Source organism: Leopardus geoffroyi, chromosome A2 (genome assembly GCF_018350155.1).
Source record: "Leopardus geoffroyi isolate Oge1 chromosome A2, O.geoffroyi_Oge1_pat1.0, whole genome shotgun sequence".
Classification (NCBI taxonomy): Eukaryota; Metazoa; Chordata; class Mammalia; order Carnivora; family Felidae; genus Leopardus; species Leopardus geoffroyi.
In genome coordinates, this window is record NC_059331.1 from 57,751,324 (window position 1) to 57,772,627 (window position 21,304).

General features: G+C 59.8%; 1 protein-coding gene across 3 annotated transcripts in view; it reads right to left on the reverse strand.

The window, feature by feature from the left end:
- Nucleotides 1-1,906: 1,906 nt before the first annotated feature.
- The window catches only part of EEFSEC (eukaryotic elongation factor, selenocysteine-tRNA specific), a 251,615-nt gene continuing 232,217 nt past the window's right edge, over nucleotides 1,907-21,304 (reverse strand). For all 3 annotated transcript variants that reach the window (XM_045494010.1, XM_045494011.1, XM_045494012.1), the window contains one exon: nucleotides 1,907-2,456. In XM_045494010.1, coding sequence (XP_045349966.1) covers nucleotides 2,266-2,456 — 191 coding nt within the window. In that variant the 3' untranslated portion in view covers nucleotides 1,907-2,265. The remainder of the gene's footprint in view (nucleotides 2,457-21,304) is intronic.

Sequence of the window (21,304 nt, forward strand, 5' to 3'; positions counted from 1 at the left end):
AGATGTTTGATTTGGCACACAGCTGGGCCTGGGGCGGCCCGCACCACTGGTCAGGGGTTTGTAGGCCCCTCACCTTCCTGTGTGAGACCCTGTGTGCTGGTCCCATCCTCAGGGCAGTGGGTAACACGATGGGTCCAGTACCTGAACAGCCCCACAAAGCAGCTGCTTCTGTTCTCATTTTATACGTGGGGACACTGAGGCACAGAGGTTAAGGGACTTGCCCAAGGTCACATAAGCAGAGAGGCCAGGCAGTGGCTCGAGTCCACGCTATCTCCCTCTCCCCCATGGATCTGCCCCCAGAACTAGGTCCTGCTCAGTGGGCACCCCTCTATGCCTGCGGGGGGTGGGGGTGGGGCTCTGCTGGCCACATGATGTGGCCAAGGGCAGGACGGGGCAGGGGATACCCTGGAGGTGGGTTCAGGTGGAGGACCCGGAGGCACAGAGAGGAGGGGCAGCTGCCCAGGGAGGAGTCGCCGAGCCCAGGGCTACTCTTGCAGGGACACCCAGAAGGGGCCCAGAGGGAGGGGCCAGCCTCACACCCTTCGGTCAGGGAGGACTCGGCCGGGCTAGGGGGCACCCAGCAGCTCTGGCCTTAGAGTTCCACGCTGGGGATGATGCCGGAGGGAGTTTCCTCCTCTAAGGGGCAGGGCCTGGGGAGACCCCAGCTCCTCCCAGCTGTGTCCACTCCAAAGGGTTGAGTAGGCATGGGAGGTGGCCTGGGGGGGGGGGCCTGGACCCTGGCCTGCAGAAGGCTGAGGGCCAGGCAAGAAGTGCCACTGCTGTTACTGGAGGTGTCCCCTCAGGTGGTGGCAGTGAGGCTCCAAGGAACCACTGGACGGTCTGCACACAGCGCCTCCCTCTCCCTGCACCCAGCCCTCTCCCAGTTCATTCTCAGCCTGGGGAGAAGTGGGGGCCGGGCCTGAACTCTCCCAGCCTCCAGCCCTCAGCTGTTGCTCCTGACTGCTGTCCCTGGCCTGGCCTAACGTTCGGTCCCTGTGAGGGCTGGGGAGGGCCTGCTGGCCAGCTGCCCTCACACGTGCCCTTCGAGCACGCTGTCGCCTGTGGCCCAGGCCCCGCACATACAGCGCGTCCTGCACGCCACTCCCTTCTCCTCTCTGCCCTCAGCCCCAGGACCGCAACCCTCCAAGCCCGTGGATTGCCACCGCCCCCCGTTCGTATCTTTGACGCTAGTTCTGCAAGTTAAAGCACAATGCACCGATCACCAGGATAAAAGGGTGGCCCCTGCGTCTGCCTGGAGGCCAAATCAAGGAACACCAGCGCGTCTGTTTGTCCTACAGATGTCTTTAAAGGCTTTGATTTCCCCTCATTAAGTTGGTTTCACCATCTCACTCTTTCCCGAGTATCCACAGCTCGGGTGGCGGGGTGGGGTGGCCTGGCCTGTGGGGCAGGGGCAGAGGAGCTGAGCAGGGACTTCCTGGGCTTTGGAGAGGCATGTGCTCATGGTTCCTGGCCCACCGTGTACTCTGCACAGGGCTCCCTCACCTGCCTGCACCTCCACACCCTGGGGAGTACAGACCCCAAGCTCAAGGGCTGAGGTCTAGGGACTCCTGGTGTGGGAATGACGGAGCAGGCTTGCCTCTGCCCTGACACCCTGCCCGGCACCCCACGACTCCCCAGAACCCCATGTGTGCCCCTCCTGGCAGAGCCCTCTCAGGACCTGGCTGCCTAGAGCACCCCCATGTCTCTCAAGGCCCAGGAGACCCCAGGGGCCACCTAGTCTGGCCTAGGGGCCTGACACCCTGTGGATCCCTCTGCCCCCCTGGGCTCTGAGTTCTGGTCCCTCCCCCAGCTCCACTGTGGGAAGGAACCCTGGCAATTCCCTTGATATTCCCCTTAGGAACAGAGGTCAGGGGACACTCCCAGTGAAATCACAGAGACCAGCAGAGAGAGCAGGCACCACAGGACATTTATTTGCAGCTGGCAAGTGCCAGGCCACCTGGGGTCAGGGCATGGATTAGCCCTCACATGGCTGCCGGCTGGGCAGCCGGGGAGACACTGGCCACCAGTAGGTGGGAGGGTGCCAGGGTGGAGGGACAGACCCTCTCGGCCCCAGCACTGGTGACACTGCCCCCGCATCCTCCAGGCTTCTCAATGGGGCTCAGTGCCAGGGCCGGGGGCCCGTGCCTCCAGAGTCATGGGGAGGGACGTACTAAAGGGGGTCGAGGCACATCTGGTTGGGCATTTGGCATCGTGGCCCAGCCCAGGGCCTGGGCAAGGTGGCCCCAGGGGAGGTCACTGGAACGTTCAGGGAGACTGGACCATGCGCTTGTGGGTGTCAAAAACGTAACGCTTGAAAGACAGGCTGAGGGCCACGTGCTGTGTGGGCTCGGGCCGCTCTGCCCCCTCCTCCTGCTTGGCTGCCTCCCCTCGTCCGGCCCGGCCCCGCTTCTTGAGGGTGGGCGTCAGGATCTTCTTGGACTCGGGGCTGAGGCCACCTGCAAGGCACAGAAAGAGAGCCTGTTAGCCTGCCGCTCCCTAGCCTGCCCCCTCACCGGCCCGGATGGGCACACACCTGAAATAGCACATCTCCAAGTCCCCTTCTCCCAACTCTGCAACACCCTCACACCCGCCGAAGCCGAGCCAGGACCCCCATGCCACCTTGGCAGGCTCGCCCCCTTCTACCTCCTTCCCCAGCCAACGGACCCCTGAGGCCTATGGTCCACTCCGCCGCCTAAATCCCTGCATCCTGGCCCCTCCCCGCACCACGCCAGTCCACGGCAGGTCTGTCCATCTTGGAGCTCAGCAGGGCTCCCTGCCTCCGTCTCCCAGTCCTTTGCCCACCCATGCACTCTGCACTCAGGCTCCAGTGGGGATCAGCCCCATACTTGGTGGCCATGTCCTTCTCCTGCTCTACATGGTCCTGCTGTCTCCCAGAGCACTCACACTAAAACACATGCACTGAAGCTTGACTTTGAGGCTCCCTGGGCTAGGAGTTCTCCAGCTGCCCCTGGGGATCCATTCTCTGCTCCTCTGTGTGCCTGGGAGGCTGGCCTCTGCAGAAGGCATATGGGCTCCTGTGGCCCTCTGGTTTCTGGTTGGGTCCAGCCAATGGGAGCCCCAATGGATCAGAGGACAAGAGGGGAGAGCAAATGGGGTGACGATCCCTGCTCCCTAAGACCGGAGCTCCCGTCGGGGGTCCTTCCCCCTGGGCTCTTGCACACGCTGTCCCATGCGTGGGTGGGGGTGGCCCCTACTCCTTCCCACCACATCTTACCGGCTCCTTTCAACCCCCCTCTGGCCACTCCCTCCATTGCATACAGTGTACAGACTTTATATTCACTCCCTCCGGACAAATGATTAAGTGGAAATCAGTTTCCTGCTGACAACCCTGACTCAGACCAACCCCAACTCTTCCGGCCCCTTCGCCCACTGCTTTTGCGCTTTCCCTGCGGCCCTGAGGAACACACGACTGTCCCTGGGCTCCCCAGCGTCACACTTGTGAGCCTCTGCAAATGCTGTTCCCTCTGCCTGGGACGCCCTTCCCCTCCTTGCTAATGGGAAGAAACCCTGCTCATCCTTGAACAGCAGGCTTGCTCTGGGGCTCGTCTGTATGAAGAAACTGCTTGGTCGTACCATGGTGCGGCCTCTTCGGGGGTTGCTGGCCAGGATGAGCACTCGGCTGCCTCGATCATAGGGGCCGAGGCTCCGGCTCATCCGAGGCTGTGGTCAGACCTCAGACCGGCCCAGCACAAGCAGAGCTCCCTGGGGCAGGCGTTCACCCTCTGAGGCCACTCACGACCCCACTGGGGGAACCTGGGGGGAGCAGACTGGCAGGGCCGTGGGGGGGGGGGTGAGCTGAGGGGGCACCGTGAGACTTGCATGGGGCAGGGAGGCCCAGCGGGTGGCAGCTCCTGGAGCGGCTACGGGGAGAGCTGGGTCCAACCCTTCTTCCCCTGGGGAGAGGCCAGTGGGGTGGAGTCCAGCCTACACTGTGCTTGCTAAAAGAGGGGTCCTGGCAGGCCTGTGTCCCCCAGAGAGGGCGCTTACTTCTAATAGGCACAGAGGGGTTGCATCAGCCAGTGGACCCAGAGGCCGGGTGTCTAGAACTGGTGGGAAGTTGGGGGTAGGCACCAGGCGGAGGGCTCCCCTCCCTGCATACCCCGGGGCGCCCTGATCTGCATCTGCCAGCACGTGAAGGGCGTCCTCCTTTGCCCCAGTGCTGGCTGGGTGCCAGCTGTCTGCCTGAGACGAAAAGGCAGATGTGCAGCTCTGGAGGACCTTTGCACATCGTGTCTTAACCAGCTGGGGGCTCTGGGCGGCAGCGGTGGGTGGATTCTTCTGGCTTAGACCAGGCACTCAGGCATGCTTGCTGAAGATGTCAGCAAGCCCTTCATCTTACAGATGAGAAGACAGAGGGCCCCATGGAGGGCTCCTCCAGGCCCCACAGAGGGTCCGGGAGAGCGAGGATTTGAACTCTGGGCTTGCTTCTGATGGCAGATGCCGGCTAGCCCAGCCCTCAGTGGGGGTACCCCTTAAGCAGACGCCTGAAAATGGTTGTACAGGGGACCATCGGCTGTGGAGCATCCTGTACTGGCCCTGCAGTTCCCTGATGTTCAGAAAGGTGACCAGAAGGCTGCTTGAAGGGACACGGTACAGTCTGTTGGGGAAGTTCTGCCTCCTCCACGAAGGACTCTGTCTCCCTGTCCACAGGCCTCTCAGAGCCTGCACCACCTGCATTGCCCAGGAAGGCTGGGACTTGTGGCCAGTGTGAATGGGGCTCTGGGACGCTAGGAGCCTGTGGGGCCCCTAGCATGGGGAGCCACCCTCTGGCTGCGCAGCATGGTGTCTGATCACAGGCCCCACACCCAGCTGGTCTGCGTGCCTCTGGGAGGGGGCGTGGGAATGGCCCTGGGCCAGGCCCCCAAGCAAGCACCAGGCCTGCAGGTATCTGCCTCCCTGAATCGGAGCCCTGGCCTTCCTTCTGCAAACAGAGAAGGTGGCTGGCACCAGACCCTGACAAATGGCATGGGCGGCCTGTCTCCCTGTGGTGCCAGGAGGTCTGATGGCTGAAGAGGCGCGGGGCTCCCCGGCGTCTGCGCCGGGCTGGGGAGACAGGCGTGGCCCAATCGGCGGTCCATCTCGCCCGCGCTGGCTCTCATTACACACGGTGCATACCTCGCATGGCCCAAAGCAGGCAGAGCCAGAAAATCTATCTGGCACAGGCAAACATGCGGCCTTTTAATTGCTCTACTGAGATGGTCAGGCTCCTTTACCTCTGCTCCATTTGGGGTGGCCTGGTCACAATGCCCAGAAAGCCTCCCCAACATGGGCCTGTTCTCTGGTGCTGCTGAAGCTGTTGGATTTGCGGAAAACGTCGCTGGGAGCTGCTTCGTTTTGCAGTGGCTTTTTCCTCCCCTTAGCCAAACAGCCAAAGCAGGGAAATGAAGGGCATGTCAGGGCGTCGTGGGTCGGAGCTGCTGCCCACCTAATCGCCGGGCTTCTCCCAACCTGCCCCTGTGTCTTTCAGTGAAAAACGCTCACAGGAGGCTCTAGGACTGGAGATGACAGCGGTGAACACGCAGACCAGGGCCTGGCCCCCACAGAGTTTACTAGTCCGAGAAGAGGCAGAGGGGAAACAAGCCAGCAAGATAATCCAGATAGCCACTGAGGCCATCAAGGAAGCAAAAGTGCTGTGTCACCAGGAGGGGAGGATGGCCAGATTGCTTGCGCCCAGGGCAGGCTTTTCCGAGGAAGGGTTCCGAACGGGGACCAGGTGACAGGGACTGGCCGCACGCAGACCTGGGCAAGGGTCTGCATGCAAAGGGAGTCTGAGTGCTGGGTGGGAATGAGCGTGACGCTCGAGTATGGATGAGGACATGTGGCTACGTGCTGGTGGGGCTACAGGGTGACCGCAGCTTACCGAGTCCCCATAGTGCTCCCTGTGTGCCAGGCTCTTCGGGAGCCCAAATCAGGAAGGGTCCCAGGGACCTCTGGGGGCTCAGAGTGGTGAGGGATGTCCACCCGCCCAGCATCCACCAGGGCTCCCCACACTTCCTGTGCGCCCTGGGGATACAGAGGCAAGCAGGACGGTCCCACTCTCATGGAGCTACCATCCTCTCTTAGGGACCTCCCCCTGAAGCACCCTCGAGAGGCCCCATGGGTTGGGTAGCCATGTGTCGCCCCTCCTGGGATGGCCCCTGACGTTGGGAGCATGTCTGGAGCTCCTGGCCTCTGACTTCTGCATCCCTCTTCTCCCACCCGAGCTGGCCTGCATTGTGTCTCTGAACTGTCCCCCTCACCTGACACACCAGGTGCATTCCCACCTCAGGGCCTTTGCATTCACTGGTTCCTCTGCTGGCAGATCCGCCCCAGGAGTTCCAGTGGCTCCCAGGCCCGCCTCCTTCTAATTGCTGTGCAAATGACACCTCCTGGTGAGGCCTTCTTGACCACTATCATCCCCTCCTGCCCCAACCCCCCCACCCAGTTATTTTTTTTCCAATAGCTATTATCACCTTCTAACATACTGCTGTAAGTTCCTCATTTTGATGTCTGTTCTCTGCCCCTGCTGTATGCACGTCCTACCACAGCAGGGATTTTTGTCTCTGCATGCACCGCTGCAAGCCCAACACCTAGAACACTCCCTGGCTCACAGGAGGGGCTCAAAGAATGCTACGAATGAAAAGTGCTGGAAGAGACCCTCTGAGACCCTGCTGGGTGAGCACTGGCTACTAAGCTCCTCAAATGGTCACTGCATGGACCCAGCCACCTACTTCTAGGCATTCCGTCCCAATAAGCAACCTGAGATTTGTATACACAGATGTCACCACGTGTGTGGGCACTTGACCCCCACAGCCCAGTGTGGAAGAAACTGAGGCCCGGGAGAGTGACAGGCCCCAGGTCACACAGGTCTGGAGAGGCAGAGCTGGACTCGTGAGGCTACCCGATCCCAAGGTCTGTGTGCATCACAGAGGAGGTGCGTTGGCCTGTGGAGTTACAAGGGTGCTGAGACCCGTGGGAGGGCAGTCAGGATGGGATTGGCATGCATTTGCTGCGGCAGAATATTCTGGGAGATGAAGTGACACCTGAGAAGAGTTCACAGTTACACAAAGGCAAACTTAAAAATTAACTGAAAAAAAAAAAAAAAAAAAAAACAAAAAACGCCACAAATTTGTTGGAAGAGTTCTGCTCTAACTCTGGGATGCAGAAAGAAAGACTAGAAGACTATCCACTAGGCCGTCAGAGATCGGGGGTAAGTTACAGGCGATGCTCTTCTTTCTACTTTTCTCCACTTCCCGACGTTAATACTGTGAGCCTGGGTGCTCATGGGGCCATCTCCTACGGGCCACTGGCATGGCCTCCTGCACCCAGGCCCAGAGGAAGCAGAGTGCGGCCCAGTGCAGTCTGGCTGCTGAATGCACGGCCACACGGGGAGGCAGCAGGGAGGGAGGAAGGCTCCAGGGGGGCGGGCAGGGGAGGAAGGGGAGGCTGGGGAGGTGGCTGTCATCCCGGGCCAGGTCTTGTCTCCACGTCCTGGTTAAGACTGCCGTGGGCCAGGAAGCTCACTGCCATCTCTGGGCCAATGGCGTCGTCTCTGCAGTAATCCGGCCCCGTGAAGGACGAGCTGAGCACCACCTCAGGCCATGCTCATGGCTCCTTTGTGGCCACTGAAAGCCCACGGTTTCTGACGCTGCTGCCACATCAAGGGCAGTAACTGGAAGGCACAGGCTTAGGGTATCACTCTCCACAGCCTCCTGAGGGTCTGCTCCTTGCTCCCCAGCCTTGCTGCCCTGTCCCCCGGGGGGCCTCCTCCCAGGTCCTGCTCCCCCAGTGGAGGGGCTGCTCGGAGGCACATACGGAGCTCTGGGCTCCAACAGGACAAAGTCTATGGCCTTGCCTGGCATCCAAGACCCTGGGTCATCAGGGTGTACCTCCCTCTACGCCTCCCCTCTGCTTCCTCTCGCTGCCGTTCGGCTTACACTCCAGCCCGCAGAAATCAAGCAGGGCCTCCGACGACTTCCCTTTGTCTGGAACGCTCCTCCACGCCTTTCCTGTCTGGCTAACGCCTACTCTGCCACTGTCTCCGTCAGAAGGCTTTCCCTCACCTGCCCCAGCGGAGCAGATTCCCTCCTGGAACCCCACTTGGCATGACGTTTGCTTTTTTTTTTTTTTTTGGAGAGAGGGAGCACGTGTGTGTGTGTGTGTGTGTGTGTGTGTGTGTACATGTGCACATGCGTAAAATGGGGGAGGGGCAGAGGGGGGAGGTGGTGAGAGAGAAAGAAAGAGGGAGAATCTTAAGCAGGCTCCATGCTCAGCGTGGAGCCCGACACGGGCCTGAGATTACAACCTGAGCCGAAATCAAGAGTTGGACGGACATCTAACCAACTGGGCCACTCAGGTGCCCCAATGTTTGCTTTCTGCATCCATCTCCCGGGTGGCCTGTTGGGGGGACTGCCTCTTCGGTGCTGGGCACAGGGCCTGGCAGGCGGGCTCAGGGAGGGTGCGCCAGGTGAAGGCAAAGGGAAGGAGCAGTCTCGCCCAGGTGTGCAGGGCAGCGGAAGTGAGAGAAACGCTTCCACAGAGCCTGTGCCTCCAGACTAGGAAATACCTGTCCGCAAGGTCATGGCCCAGGAAGCCCAGGCTCAGACAGCAGGCCCCCTGCTCCATGTGAGCGGGAACGTGGCTCCCTACCTGGCAGGGTGGGCACAGAGCTAAATGAGCTCCGTGTGTGAAGTTCACACCGTGGCCGTTGCTCCACAGGGAGACCTCTCTGCTCCTTCTCCCCAGACCTCAGGATTCCCGGAGCTGGGCTGCCCGCTCCATTCTCCAACAAGCCCGGCCTGGGATGCGGTGGGGGCGGGTCGGCCTGACCTCGGGGTGACGCTGCTAGCCGTGGCTTTCCTTGGGGACACTCTCCCAGGGCCGGGCTGGCCTTTCTCACCCAGTGCCAGCTCCACACAAAGGCACAGTGGGCTGGAGGCTGCTGGGTCTTGGCTTGGGCCGGGGGTAATCAGGGAAGAATGCGGGAAGCACAACAGTTTCCCAAGCCCTGGCCGCGGGTGCCGCCCTGACATGGCCATCAAAGGCCGGCAAATTGCCTCCAATTGCTGGCGTCGCTTTCATGTTGGGGGCCAGACTGGAAGAAGGGCCTCCACGCTGGTGGGCGGCCTGCACCCCCCAGTGGGAACTGAGCCCTTGCAAGCAGCTTGGGGTCAGCGGCCCCCTCGGTGGCCCCGTGGGGTTGCAGCCAACTCCAGCCACCCCAGCTTCCCCTCCTAGAACAAGCAGCTTTGGAAAGAGCCGAAATGACAGGGCAGAAAGAGAGCCGGGGTAAGGGGTGGTGGCGGGGGGGGGGGGGGGGGCGGAGGGGGGGGGAGCCCTTTTTAGGGTCAGTATCCTGGTGATGACAGAAGGGCTGGGGAACTCAGAGGGACATGCCTGGCAAGCTGGGCTGGGCTGACATATGGGATGGCCGAGACGGATGGCCACAGAGGGCCTTGAATCCAGCCAGGTCCTGAGTCTAGACTGGATGCTTGGCCTGGGAGCAAGAGGGGCTGCCCAAAGGAGGGGACCTCTGTCAGCGAGGTGACCCTGAGCAGCGAGGCTGAGGTCCTTCAAACAGCATGGCTGCACCGTTACCCAGTGGGATCCACCGTCAAACTTCACCTGAAGAAAGGCGTCTCTGCATGCCTGCCCTGTTAACGAGGCTGCCTTGCACAGGTCACAGGTGGTCACAGGAGGTACGCGTGGCACAGTGCCTGATGAGACCTCTGATGTGGCTAATGTGGCGGCTTGTGCAGGATGTGCTGCTGAGGGCGAGCCTGGAGGTCAGTCTAGCTGGGAGTGGGCTGCAGGGGGTGGGGAGGCAGACTCGGCCAGGGCAGTAGTGGCCATGAAACAGGGCGGGGCCCTGTTGTGTCTGATTTGCACAGGGCTGTTGCTGCCACCCCATCCTGCAGGGACATCGAGGTGCAAGGACTTGCCCGTGGCCCTGCTGTAGCTGGTGGTGGAGCTGAGATTGGAACCCAGATCCCTCTGCTGGCCAGTGGCCCAGGATGGCGTGGGCCCTGTACAAGCTTAGCTCCGACAGCGGCAGTGGAGAGGAGAGGCCCAAGGAGGACAGGCCTGGTTTTCAGGGCAAGGCCCAGAGGCGAGCTGGTGCTGCGAGGGCCTAGCGGGTTAGGGAGAGCCTGGCTGGCCACAGGAGCCAATAGGAAGGTTGCAGGGGAAAAGAGGAGAGAATGGCAGAGAGGGACAGCCCTTGGGGACACCAGTAGGCTGGCTCCCTTTGCTGGGACCCCTGACCTCATCTGTGAGAGGTGCTGGTGACTGTGGAACCCTCCCGCCATCTCTTTGTCAGCCCTGGTTTTCCGCATTTATCCTTGGGAGCGGAAGCCTTTAACGTGCTGCTTGGGGCTGGGAAAGCTGCCTGGTTTTCTCTCCTTTCTCTTCCTGCTATGGATCCCGTATGTAAACAAAGATGCAATTTGCTTTAAAAAGATAAGGTGATTAAGTTTTTATCAGACATGTACTCCGCTGTCCCTGCAACAAAGGGAATTAGGGGAAGGCGGGAGACAGAACAGGCCCTTTATTGGAACTGCGCTTTCTGAGGCTCTCGAGCGCACACTCGACGGGCTCCACGCAGCCCCTTTGATTGGGTGGAGGCGAGGCAATGGGCGCCCACACCCCCATTTTGATGTCTTAATGTTGCCTAATTCCTCCTTTAATTTATATTAAGCTTCTTAACAGCAATGATGAATTCTTCAAAAACAAAAAAGGACCCTTTGCACAAATCTTTCCCACACCGTGTAAATTGAAATTATAATGTAGTCAAGCCTTTGGAGATTGGGGGTGCGCGGGGAGGGAAAACCAGTGCATTATGTGGAAGGAAGGACTTTAAGGCAAAAACAAAGCCGTTCTGAAAAAGGCAATGACTTGGTCTCAAGAATCAGAAGCTCAGTTATTAGAGGGGCAGCCCAGGAGGAGTCACTCAGCGGGGCAGTGAGGGGGCCGCTGGGGTGGGGTTGGGGGCGTTCTGAACTACCCAACACCATCCACTGTTGGCTCCCACCTGTTCCTCACAGGGGCGGCCCAGCACTCACCTGGGGCAGGGCTTCATCCCCCTAAAGTGGCTGTGGGGGGTCACTGAGGCTTATAGTCCCAGCAGCCAGGGGCTCCACATCCCATCCAGGTCATGCCTGGTGTGCAGCCCAGAAGTTCAGGCAGGGTTCAAACCTCTGCTTGACTCTGAACAGCCCCAAGTGGGGAGCCCGCTCCTTCCCAAGTGGGGAGCATCTCTGATGGCTGGCCTTGTGCTCCATGGGGGCCCCTTCCCTCAGTGTCCCTCCAGGCCCTGGCGGAGGGCCTGGCACTAGGGCCTCAGGCACTGGCCTCTGGGCATGAGCCACCAGGCTGCTCTCCCACCAGCTCCTTCTGATCTGCCTGTCGCCGAAGAGATGTTTCCAGAACAAAATCCTGATCATCCCTCCCAGCTCAGAATCTTCCGCCATTCCTCAGGCAGGTGTCCAAATTCCTCCAGCTGGCTCCCCACCTTCACCACTCACCCCTACACAGCCCCCAACCCATCACAGGCCCTTTGCACTCACCCCTGCATGGGAGCCCCATCACACCCATTCACAGGTCTCAAACTCACCCCTGCACAGGGCTCCCCACTCACTCTACCCTGGCTCTGTACTGGTGTTCCCTCATCTTGGGGTGATTCACAACACTCGTCTACCTGACAAACCTCACTCCTTTGGTTTCTCAGCAAAAGTTTTAGCATCTTGGCTCGGCCTTCTCTGCTACCTTCCAGGCCTCTATCCTCCAAGGGGACCAAGGCTTTCCACAAGCGGACCACGTCTAGACCCTGTGTCCTCAGGAGACAAAGTGCGGCCTGCAGCCGTGGCCAGCAGCCCCACGAAGGGGGACTACCGGTGACCTAAGCCTGCTCCCACTCTGCCTCGTCTGCCAGTGGGCTGGGCCCTGGTGGCTGGCTCTCTCCCAAGGATGACCGTCCCCAGGGGGTCAGGGCTCACCCACCTGACCGTCTGGTTCCTAATCACCCTCTCACTGCTGGACAGCCAAGTCAGGCCCTGTCAGTTCACAGGAGGCTTGGGGAGCAGGAGGCCGGGCAGCTGGGCTGCTAGAGGAGGCAGGAATGTGCACTGGCCCTTTCCTCCAACATGTCCCATATGCCCAGATCTAGAGGCCGGCTCCTCAGCACCCAGGGGGCCTGGACCCCAGTCTCAACCCCTGGGCTCACATTCCCCATCAGCACAGGCGGTACAACCACGTGGGTGTGCCAGGCACGGTCGGGGGGTGGGGGGGCTGCGGGTGTTGGTGGCTGCGACCCGGGGATAGAGCTGAGCTGCCTCGGAATGGCAATTTCCAGAAGGGGAGCCTAGACAGCAGTGTTCCCAGGGACTCCTTCTGGCTGGCCCTCTGGGCTGAGGTTTGAAGTCTCTAGGTGGGGAAGGCTGGCTGGAGCTTAGGGCCCAGGTCTGCCCTGGGGGGAGGGAGGGAGCAGGGGTGAGGCAGGCTTCGAAGGTCAGTGGCTGGGTAGGGGACTGGCTAGGTCGCTTTGCCTCTACTTCTGCCACCACTGTCATACGGACTGCTTAGCTAGTGTCCTTGTCAACATACCATCCAGCCAGGTGGGTTCAGACAGCATCTCATTCAAGCCTCCAGACATCCTATAAGTCACTTTGTAGGCAGGGAGGTGACTGCCCAAAGTCACACAACAGTAAATGGGGAGTAGCACTTTACATTCGAGCCTGTGGCTTTACACAGCTGTCTATTCTGTTGCAGGCCTGGGAGTCTGGCTATGGGCCTGGCCACCCCAGGGCCCTGCTGCTTCTCACTGGGAACAAAGCAGTAGGGACAGCAATGCCATGGGCAGGGGGGCCTAGGGGGCTATTACCCCTGAGGGTGGGGAGGAGACGGCAAAAGGCAAGGGCATTGACATGACTGGGGGACCACCCTGACTTGGGCAGCAGGCACCTCTCACCCGGCACTCCCAGGCCAGGGCAACCCATGTGGGCTGGGCCAGGTGGGGGACCTTGTCTCCAGAGACTTCCAGGGATGAGGCCTCACGTGCCTCTATGTTCTGGATTCCAGAGGTGGGGGGGGGGGGGACACTGCTGGAGCTTGGCCACTGCCTAGGCAGACTCTGAGAGCGGTCTTAATGGCAGAGAGGGGGTCTGAAGTAGAAAGCCCATCTTGTGTGAGGCAGGCCTGGCCCAAACTGCCCCAAAGATGGGCTCTGACCAGTTCTCGATAATGCTGAAAACACCACCAATGGTCACCCTAGCTAACGTTCACTGTGCCTTTCTTACGTCCTGTTCGTATGGCTTCTCCACTCCACAACCGCTCCCTGGGGGTTGGCTCTATTTATACACAGAGGCACAGAGAGAGCCAGTACGTGCCCAAGGCCACACAGTGAAGATGTGGTAGGCTGAGCTCAAACTTGCAGTCTGGCTTCCGAGCTGGACTCTCCTCTGCTGCATTGCGTCAGAGGTGCACCGTGGGGCCACCCTCGGGCACCGGTCCTAGCCCCCAAGACCTCTGTCATGGGTGGACATGAGCTCGTTTCCCTGACTGTTACTCTGTGAGGGCAGAGACTAGATCCCAGAGCCTGGCTCAGCGTCTGGCCAGGGAAGGATCAGACAAGCACTTTTCCGTGTCTCAACCTGCTCAAGGAGGGTAGAGTATTCACTCCATCATTCAGAGACACTGAGGCCCAGGGATATGAAATGATTCGCCCGAGGTCACACAGTCAGTGGCAAACAAGGGCTCATCCATCCTCACTGCTACTCGGATCCCAAGTTCTGTTCCAGGTAGCTAGAGGAAAGGGGTCGTTGCCCTTCTTCAGACGGCACTGCAGAACGCCACTGACAGTGAGCCATGCACACACACGCGCGCGCACACAAGCACACAAATCTCTGGACCGAGAACCCCCCAAACGGGCAGGATCCATTCCCCTCGGTAGGGTCTGTTTAGCAATCGGAACACAGTGGCCGCTGAGACAGTCTCAGGTAATCGCCGGAGGGCAGTGACCAGGCCAAGGAGCAGTGAGAGCTGTGCAGGCGGGGGCGGGCAGGGGATGGTGGGCAGAGACAGAGCTGAGTCCATGGCCCAGGACTGGACGCCAGGCCTTGTGAAATGGGGGCCTCACCACCCTGCTCTGAGCTGTGGTGTCCTCCTCAGTCAGGATGAGGGATGACGGGAGTAAGGCTCACGGCAGTAGCTGCTTCCAGGAGACCAAATGCTGTTCCCGGACTCTCCCCAACCTGCCCCTCCACACAAAGACAGCGATTCGCCTCTCCTGCAGGTGCCCTCCTGCATGGACAGCGTCTGGAGGCCAGCTGTGGGGGAGGAGCACGCTTCCTGGTGGCCCCCACGGAGACTGTCCCCACCACCGAGGGAGCTGAATTTTAATGCTCCAAACACTCACTCCCTAAACGTGTACACTCTTTAACAGCAGTTAATCTTCAATTAAAATACCTAGAGCAGAAACTAAGATAACTGGTTTAAAAGGTAGAGCTTATTGACAATAAAAGTCTTCTTCATATTGCTTTTCTTTAGAAAAAAAAAATTCCACATATTAAAAATGTCATTTTTATGACTTGGGGGAAAAAAAAAACCTCATCCAGAATAATGAAGGCGAACAAAGGCCCTGGGAGCAGCCATCTTCCAGGGTCCATATGTGGCGTCCTGATTACTGTATCAGCCCCGTTTGCAGAGTGGAGGGAGAGGCGGGCGGGCTGGCTGTCCTCTCCAGCCGACAGCGAAGGGCGGGCGGTGAGCTTCGCTGGTCCCTATCCACACTCCCGATTTGACAGCTGCAGGCTCCAATGGTTTTACCCCCTCCCTGACCTGTGAAGACTGCAGCTGGGGTGAGCACAGGAGTGCCCCCCCCTCCACACAGACACACGGGGCCGTGGGCACGCGCACAGCCCCTCTCAGGCAGATCCCAGGCTCGGCCGGTGGCTTTCAGGCCCCGGGGAGGCTGGTGTGTGTGCGGGGCGGACCCACTCGCTAGGCATGCCAGCCACCCGTCACCCTGCCAACTCCCAGCATGCTTTCTGAGGCTGGATGTACCATTACTGTGTGCACGCAGTGTCCATTTGATGGCTGTCTGCTGTGTGCATGGGGCACCAGACCCTGGGCTGGCTCCCGCCACCTGTACTCTCATGCCCACATGGCTGCGTGCGTCCCTAACGCCCAGCACAGGTACCTGCAAGTGGTGTCACTGCCCATCCCCTCCTGTATTTTACGCCATAACTGCCTCTTGGATCACTGGCCAGCGCTACCAGCCCTGGGGTTCTCTGCAGGCATGGTGGGGATCAGGTACCCTCCTCTGGCTGGCTCAGTGCTACCCCACGTGGCTGCTGATGGGCCGATGTGGACCCTCGTCCACCGGGAGGTGTTCTCCTTCTTCCAAAACACCATCTGCGGCTCTGCCCTGGGCAGGATTTAATCATGTTGTGGCCACAGGGCTCAGATCCTGCATCGTGGCCCGGTGGGGGGTTACTCTACATATGGGGAGGCTGCCCCTGAGTCTGGAAGAGTATACAGGCTTTGGCTTGGAGTTCCCCCATCCAGGTGTCCCTTCACCCTCAGGAGCCTGGGCTGCAGGGGGCCTGGGGAAGACTGGCCCAGGGCTGGAGACAGCACTAATGGATCTGAGCTGGTACCTGTGGGTGTTTCTGGGCCAGTATGAACACATGGGGGGTTCCTATCTTGGAAGTGCAGCACGTATATCAGAGAACAGCTGTCATTGTGGCCCATTTCCCAGGCTTGGCCCTGCACCACAGTCAGCCATGGGAGGGTCACCGGGTCAGGAGTTCTGGGCTCTGCAGGGTACTTGGGAGATGGCCCCGTAAATCTCAGTTTCCATGTCTGTGAAATGGGCCAAACAATCCCCTGCTCTATCAGGGAGTGGAGAACAGCCCCTCGGAGAGGCCGTGAGCAGATGTGCATCAGACCTCCGGAGAGAGCCTAGCGTGGAAGGGGGGCCCCGCAGATGCACCCTGCTTCCCCCAGCCCTGGAAACAATGCTTTCTTCCTCTTTGTTTTATCAGGCAAAGTTTGTGGAAGCCTCAAACATCAGGTGCCTGCACTCTTGGTAGTGAGCAGTGAGCTGTCGCACCCTGCTTTGTGTACACGGATGCACGTCTGCCACGTGTGTGGCCCTGTGTGGGTGTGACAGCAGGGGCTGAGGGGGCCCGAGGCTGGCTCAGAGGAAGACCCTGTCCTCTGAAGACCCTAACAGGCCAAGAGAAACCCAGGGGGCCAGGAGACAGCTAACACTGGCAGAGCCCAGGGGGAGAGGCTGGACCTGCCATCCCCTTCTCGGATCACAGCGCTCCCCACACCAGCCAAGGGCACTTGGAGCCCCGTAGGGAGCGAGCCTGGGCCAGGTACCCACAGCATCCTGTATCACCCTCCAGCAACCAGTCAGGTGGGCACAGGTGTGGTCACCCGTGTGGCTGGGACAGTGAAAACTGAACAGAATGGCCCAGAACTCAGAGGGTGAGCACACAGCCATGCTGGGTGGGGCCCAGAGCTGGGCAAGGTTGCAGAGTAGTGGGCACACGGCCTAGCATCTCAAGGTTGGGGGCATTTTGGGGGTCATCTTGGGAGGCCGTGCCAACCCAGGAGGGGTGGGGGCTCTTCGGTCTCTCGGAAAGACGGAGGAAGCTGGTGCCCTGAGATCTGTACAGCTGGGGGCTGGAGACAACTTCATTTCTGGATTTTTGGAAGTAACGAGCACACCGGCAGCCGCTGTGTCCCGAGATCAAAAGCGGCACAGGAGCTCGCCCAAGGCATGGAGTCCGTTCGCTCATTTATTCAGTCACGGTTCCTGAGTGCCAACTTGGTGTCAGGCATTGCACTGGGTGCTGGGCCTGGCAGAGCTCATGTTCCAGCAGGGAGACAGGCCGCTCAACCGAGTGAAAATGTCAGGTGTCCGTGCTGACGTGCCTCGCAAAAGCACCGAGAGCTTTGCTGCTTTGCAGACAGGGGCCGGTGGTCTCCCTAGGGGCCAGGCACCAGGGCCAAATGAACGAACATTCTGGTCAGGTTCCGGAACCTGACAAAAGGTCTTCACCCGCTGCTCTTGCTTCTCTGGTGGTCAGAGTTCTAACCCCTCTAACGTCCCCAGATGCAGAGAGAGGGGGACAAAAAGGTCCTAGAGGCCCCTTGCGTCTGCGACGAGCGGTCAAGAATTCCATGTGCTACCGTGCCAATCCTGCCGCTCTCCTGCCCCTGATCGTGGCCTCCTCCCGCCAAGGGGTCAAATCAGAACTGCGCAGGCTCCCACAGAGGCTGCAGGCCCCGACCTCTGGCCCCGGCCTGGCAACTTTCCACGCACACACATACACATGCCGTGGGCTTCACAGTGGTTGATCCGGGGCCACTTGTCTCTCTCTGTCCCCCCGCCTCATTCCTACCTCTCTTACCACACCTCCTCCACAGAGCAAGGGGAAGTGGGAGACGGAGTGAAGGAGAGCCAGAGGCTTCCACACGACGGCACTGTGGGGCACACCTGAGCCCGGAATGGCGCGCCCAGCTCTTACTGGGCAGGAGTTCGGGCCCCTGCACTGAACAAGCCCCGTGCATTTGTCTTCGTCATGACGTCAAAGTGCTAAGGCAATGTAAATTCTATCCGAGTTCTCTGAGGAGGCAGGAGAGCCCCCACTCCGTGTTTTCACGAGGGAACTGACTCTCATGAGACATGGGTAGTTGTGAGGATACGAAGAAAATTTAGGCCTGGTGCCTTCTATGTATTTATTTTTTTCAAGTTTAGTTATTTCGAGAGAGAGACAGAGACAGAGACAGTAGGGGAGGGTCAGAGAGAGAGGATTCCAAGCAGGCTCTGCTCTGCTAACGCAGAGCCTGGCGCAGGGCTCAAACTCACGAACCGTGAGACCACGCGTGACCTCGGCTGAAACCAAGAGTTGCGCACTTGACTGACTGACCCACCAAGGTGCCCCCAGTGACTTCTATTTTCAAGGGCAGTTACTGGGGGGGCAAGATACCTATTGTACCTGGCCTCCCTGACTCTAAGACCCCAATCCAGGTTTTCAGCACCTTGATTGGGCCCACCCCCCTGAGCCACCCTACCCACCTGACTCGCAGCTCTGGTTGTTACAGCAGCAGGCCACCAATGGGGCAAAGAGGGTGGGACTGGATCCACACGGGCCGAGGCCTGATCACGAGCGTACTAGGTGCTTACTGTCAAGGTAGGCGGCTCACCTATTCTCTCATCCGTAAGACAGGCACAATCCCTATCCCACGGGGATGAACGCAAGCGAAGACGCGTGGTGTGGAGGAGGAGCTCCAGAAGTGCCCGGCTGGCTCTCCTTTCTGGCGGCCCTGATAACAAAGGCAAATGGCAGGGGCTCTGAGAAGTGCCTGGCCAGAGTCCTCACGGGACTCTGAACTCAGGATGCTGGCGGACTCGTCACAGCAGTGGGATGCTACGTGTGAAGGCTGACCCCCTGCCTGCCTGGCGCGTGGCGAGCCCTCCCCAAACACTGGCGGCTGGATTACTGCCCAGGTCAGCGGCCGTTACTTCAGGCACGCTGTGCGGTGCCCCTGGTCGCTCAGCCAGCTCACAGCCTCCCCGGGTCAGATCAACTGGGCTCCAGATTCTGAGGGGGGACTTAGCCCGGACAAGCACCAGGCCCAAGGCTAGGCTCAGGCCATGTCAGACAGTCGGCGGGAGATGGGGCTCCTAGAGTTAATCCAACACTCCCCTCTCCTGAGGGAGAGCACGGCCCGCTCCCTGTCAGGGTGGGCCCGTGAAATCGCTGTGTCGAATGAAAACCAAAAGCCCTCCCGATCTTCCCGTAAGCGGGCCATGTGTATACGCTGGGGCGTCCTGTGACCGGGCAGCCAACCCCTTGCAGGAGTGTGGGGTTGGTTCCCAAGCTCCCGGGGTGAGGGATGGCTTTGCCACTGACCACCGTGTGACTCAGGATGGCCACGTGAGCTCGATGGGCTGGCTCGTCATCTAGCAACTAGGGCCGAATGGAATATGCGTCCCAGATGGCTGGGAGGGTGCCAGGTAGGAGCAGATGGTGGAGACCGCATGTGGATTCGATGCCCTCCATGTCCCTGTTGGACAAGTATCAATCATCAGGTGATGCTAAGCCCCCTTGCCACCAAAGCCCCTGTGCTCCCTCCGTAGATTGGGTTACAAATGACCCCAGCCTGCAGCTCCTCCCCAGTGGACCATCTCTCCAGTCCACTCAGTCAATGGACATAGCAAATGGCCTTAGCCCTCAGCTCCTGCCGGCCACCCCCCCCCCCCCCACAAGGTCTTTCCCAGTCCCCCGCCCGGCTGACTTGGCCTCTAAGTGGCAGCTCAAGCTGACTGTCCTCTCTGGTTCCGCCTGCTCTGGGACGCGTCCCACTGTGCAGGATAGGCTCCCAAGCTCCTGAGGGTTCTGATCCCACAATACAGAAAAGGGCGGTGTCAAGTGGACTGGGGAGATCCTGAAGATTGTACCGCAGACCATCAGCCCGGGGGATCCTCTGCCTTAAATCAGAAAAGCAGACTGGATGCCCCCCTACCCCCTTCCACTTTGTTTTCTAGACTGGGTTTCAAGGTCCTGCTGAAAGGTCATGGGCACCTAGACATGGCAGGGCTGTCCTCTCTCAGCTAGACACACTAGCCATGCCACGTGAAAACACACAGTCAATGAGGAGAAGCCCGGGTCGGGGGGCACTGCACTGCGGGGAGGCCAGGCCAGGCTGGTCCCTCACCGGAAAGCAGTGAGCCTGTGGTGGGTGCTCCTTCCAGCCCCTCTCACCTCTGGATGAGTTCCGAGCTCTTGGGCCCGGTCTGCCAGCCCCCAGGCTTCCAGTGAAGCCCACCTCTGGCTTCAGCCACACCACTGGGGCCCACCCAATGTGCCCTGCGCCACCCTGTTGGCTTTTCCAGCTACGTTGTGAGGGCTGCTCCTCTGGACGCCTTCTGGAAAGACCCACGGCCCTTCTCAGTCTGCATCTGCCCACGTGCCTTTGCAGAGCCTTCCCTCTGGGCTGTGAGTTCCTCGAGAGGTAGGACGGTAAGGCACTCACCACCTAGCCGCAGGCCTGCGCAGGGTCTGGAACAGGCATTTACTCGACGTCTACCAGAGCGTGTTGATTTGGTTCCCTGTTCTCATGGGGCTTACAGGGGTCATACCCAGCAACCACTGGGGGAACAGACCATAACATCAGAAGCTAACAAGTGCTATAGCTTTGCTGCTTATGTTCTTGTCTGAATGTGCTCTTCCATTAGTCTGTTTAGCTACAGCAACCCTATGGGGAAGTCCTATGATTTCTCCTAACTTGGAAATGAGGCAACGGAGGTCCAGAGAGGCAAAGTCATCTGCCCAAGAACACACAGCTAAGTAAGTGGTGGAGCTGGAATCTTGACTGGCTTGGGCCTGAGAACCGTGCTCTCACCATTTGGCAACGGCATGCCTCTCACCTGCCGGGAAAGAGACAGCAGGGTGCGGTGAGCGTGAGGGCTGTGAGGTACCGACCGACGCAGGGAGACCACGGTGGGGGCCTCTGGATGGTATTTTAAGCCGAGACCTGAAGGAGGTACACGAGGAAGCCATGGGAAGGAAAGAGGCGGGAGCTTGGAAGGAAGTGACTTGCTTGAAGCTGGTGTGGCGGGGCGGGGAGAGTGAGGAGTCTGGCAAGTCCGGCCCGCTGCTCAGGCCTAGAGGCTGTGAGCCGCGAGAAGCCACTGGGGCCGACGTCTGAATGAACGAATGACAGAGTGAATAAATGCATTGTGGCAAGTCAGAGAGGAGAGCTGTGGAAAGAAGGGGTCAACGGTGTCCTCTCCCAGATCCCTTCTTGGGGACAATGACCCCTCTGGCTATCTCCATCAAAGGTCACTGTGAGCTTACCCCCCACCTCCAGGGAGCACAATGATGCCCCCCCCGCCCCCCCACAGGTAGGTGGGTGGGCTGTGGCTAAGCCCCTGAGGGGGGCCAGGCCCAAGCACTGGCAGCAGGAGCTGGAAAGTGGGAGGCTTCCAGGCCTGGCAGGAAGCCACCCAAGATGCTGACCCTGTGCCCAGTGGGTCAGACCAGCAGATGCGGTGCAGAGGCTGGGAGTGCCGGGCCCCACTGAGGCTTTGAGAGGGGCTCCAGGGGTCCTAGGAGTGGGAGGGACAGAGAGGAGTTCTGTCCTTGACAAAGGACCAGGGCTTTGCTCACTGTCCCCAAGTGACCCCTATACTGGCGATTTCCAGTGCTGAGCGTAACAGGGAGGGGAGAATGTGGGAGTGCCGGCCCAAATCACTGCTGCCAAGTTTCAGGGGCGTCCAGGTCCTGGA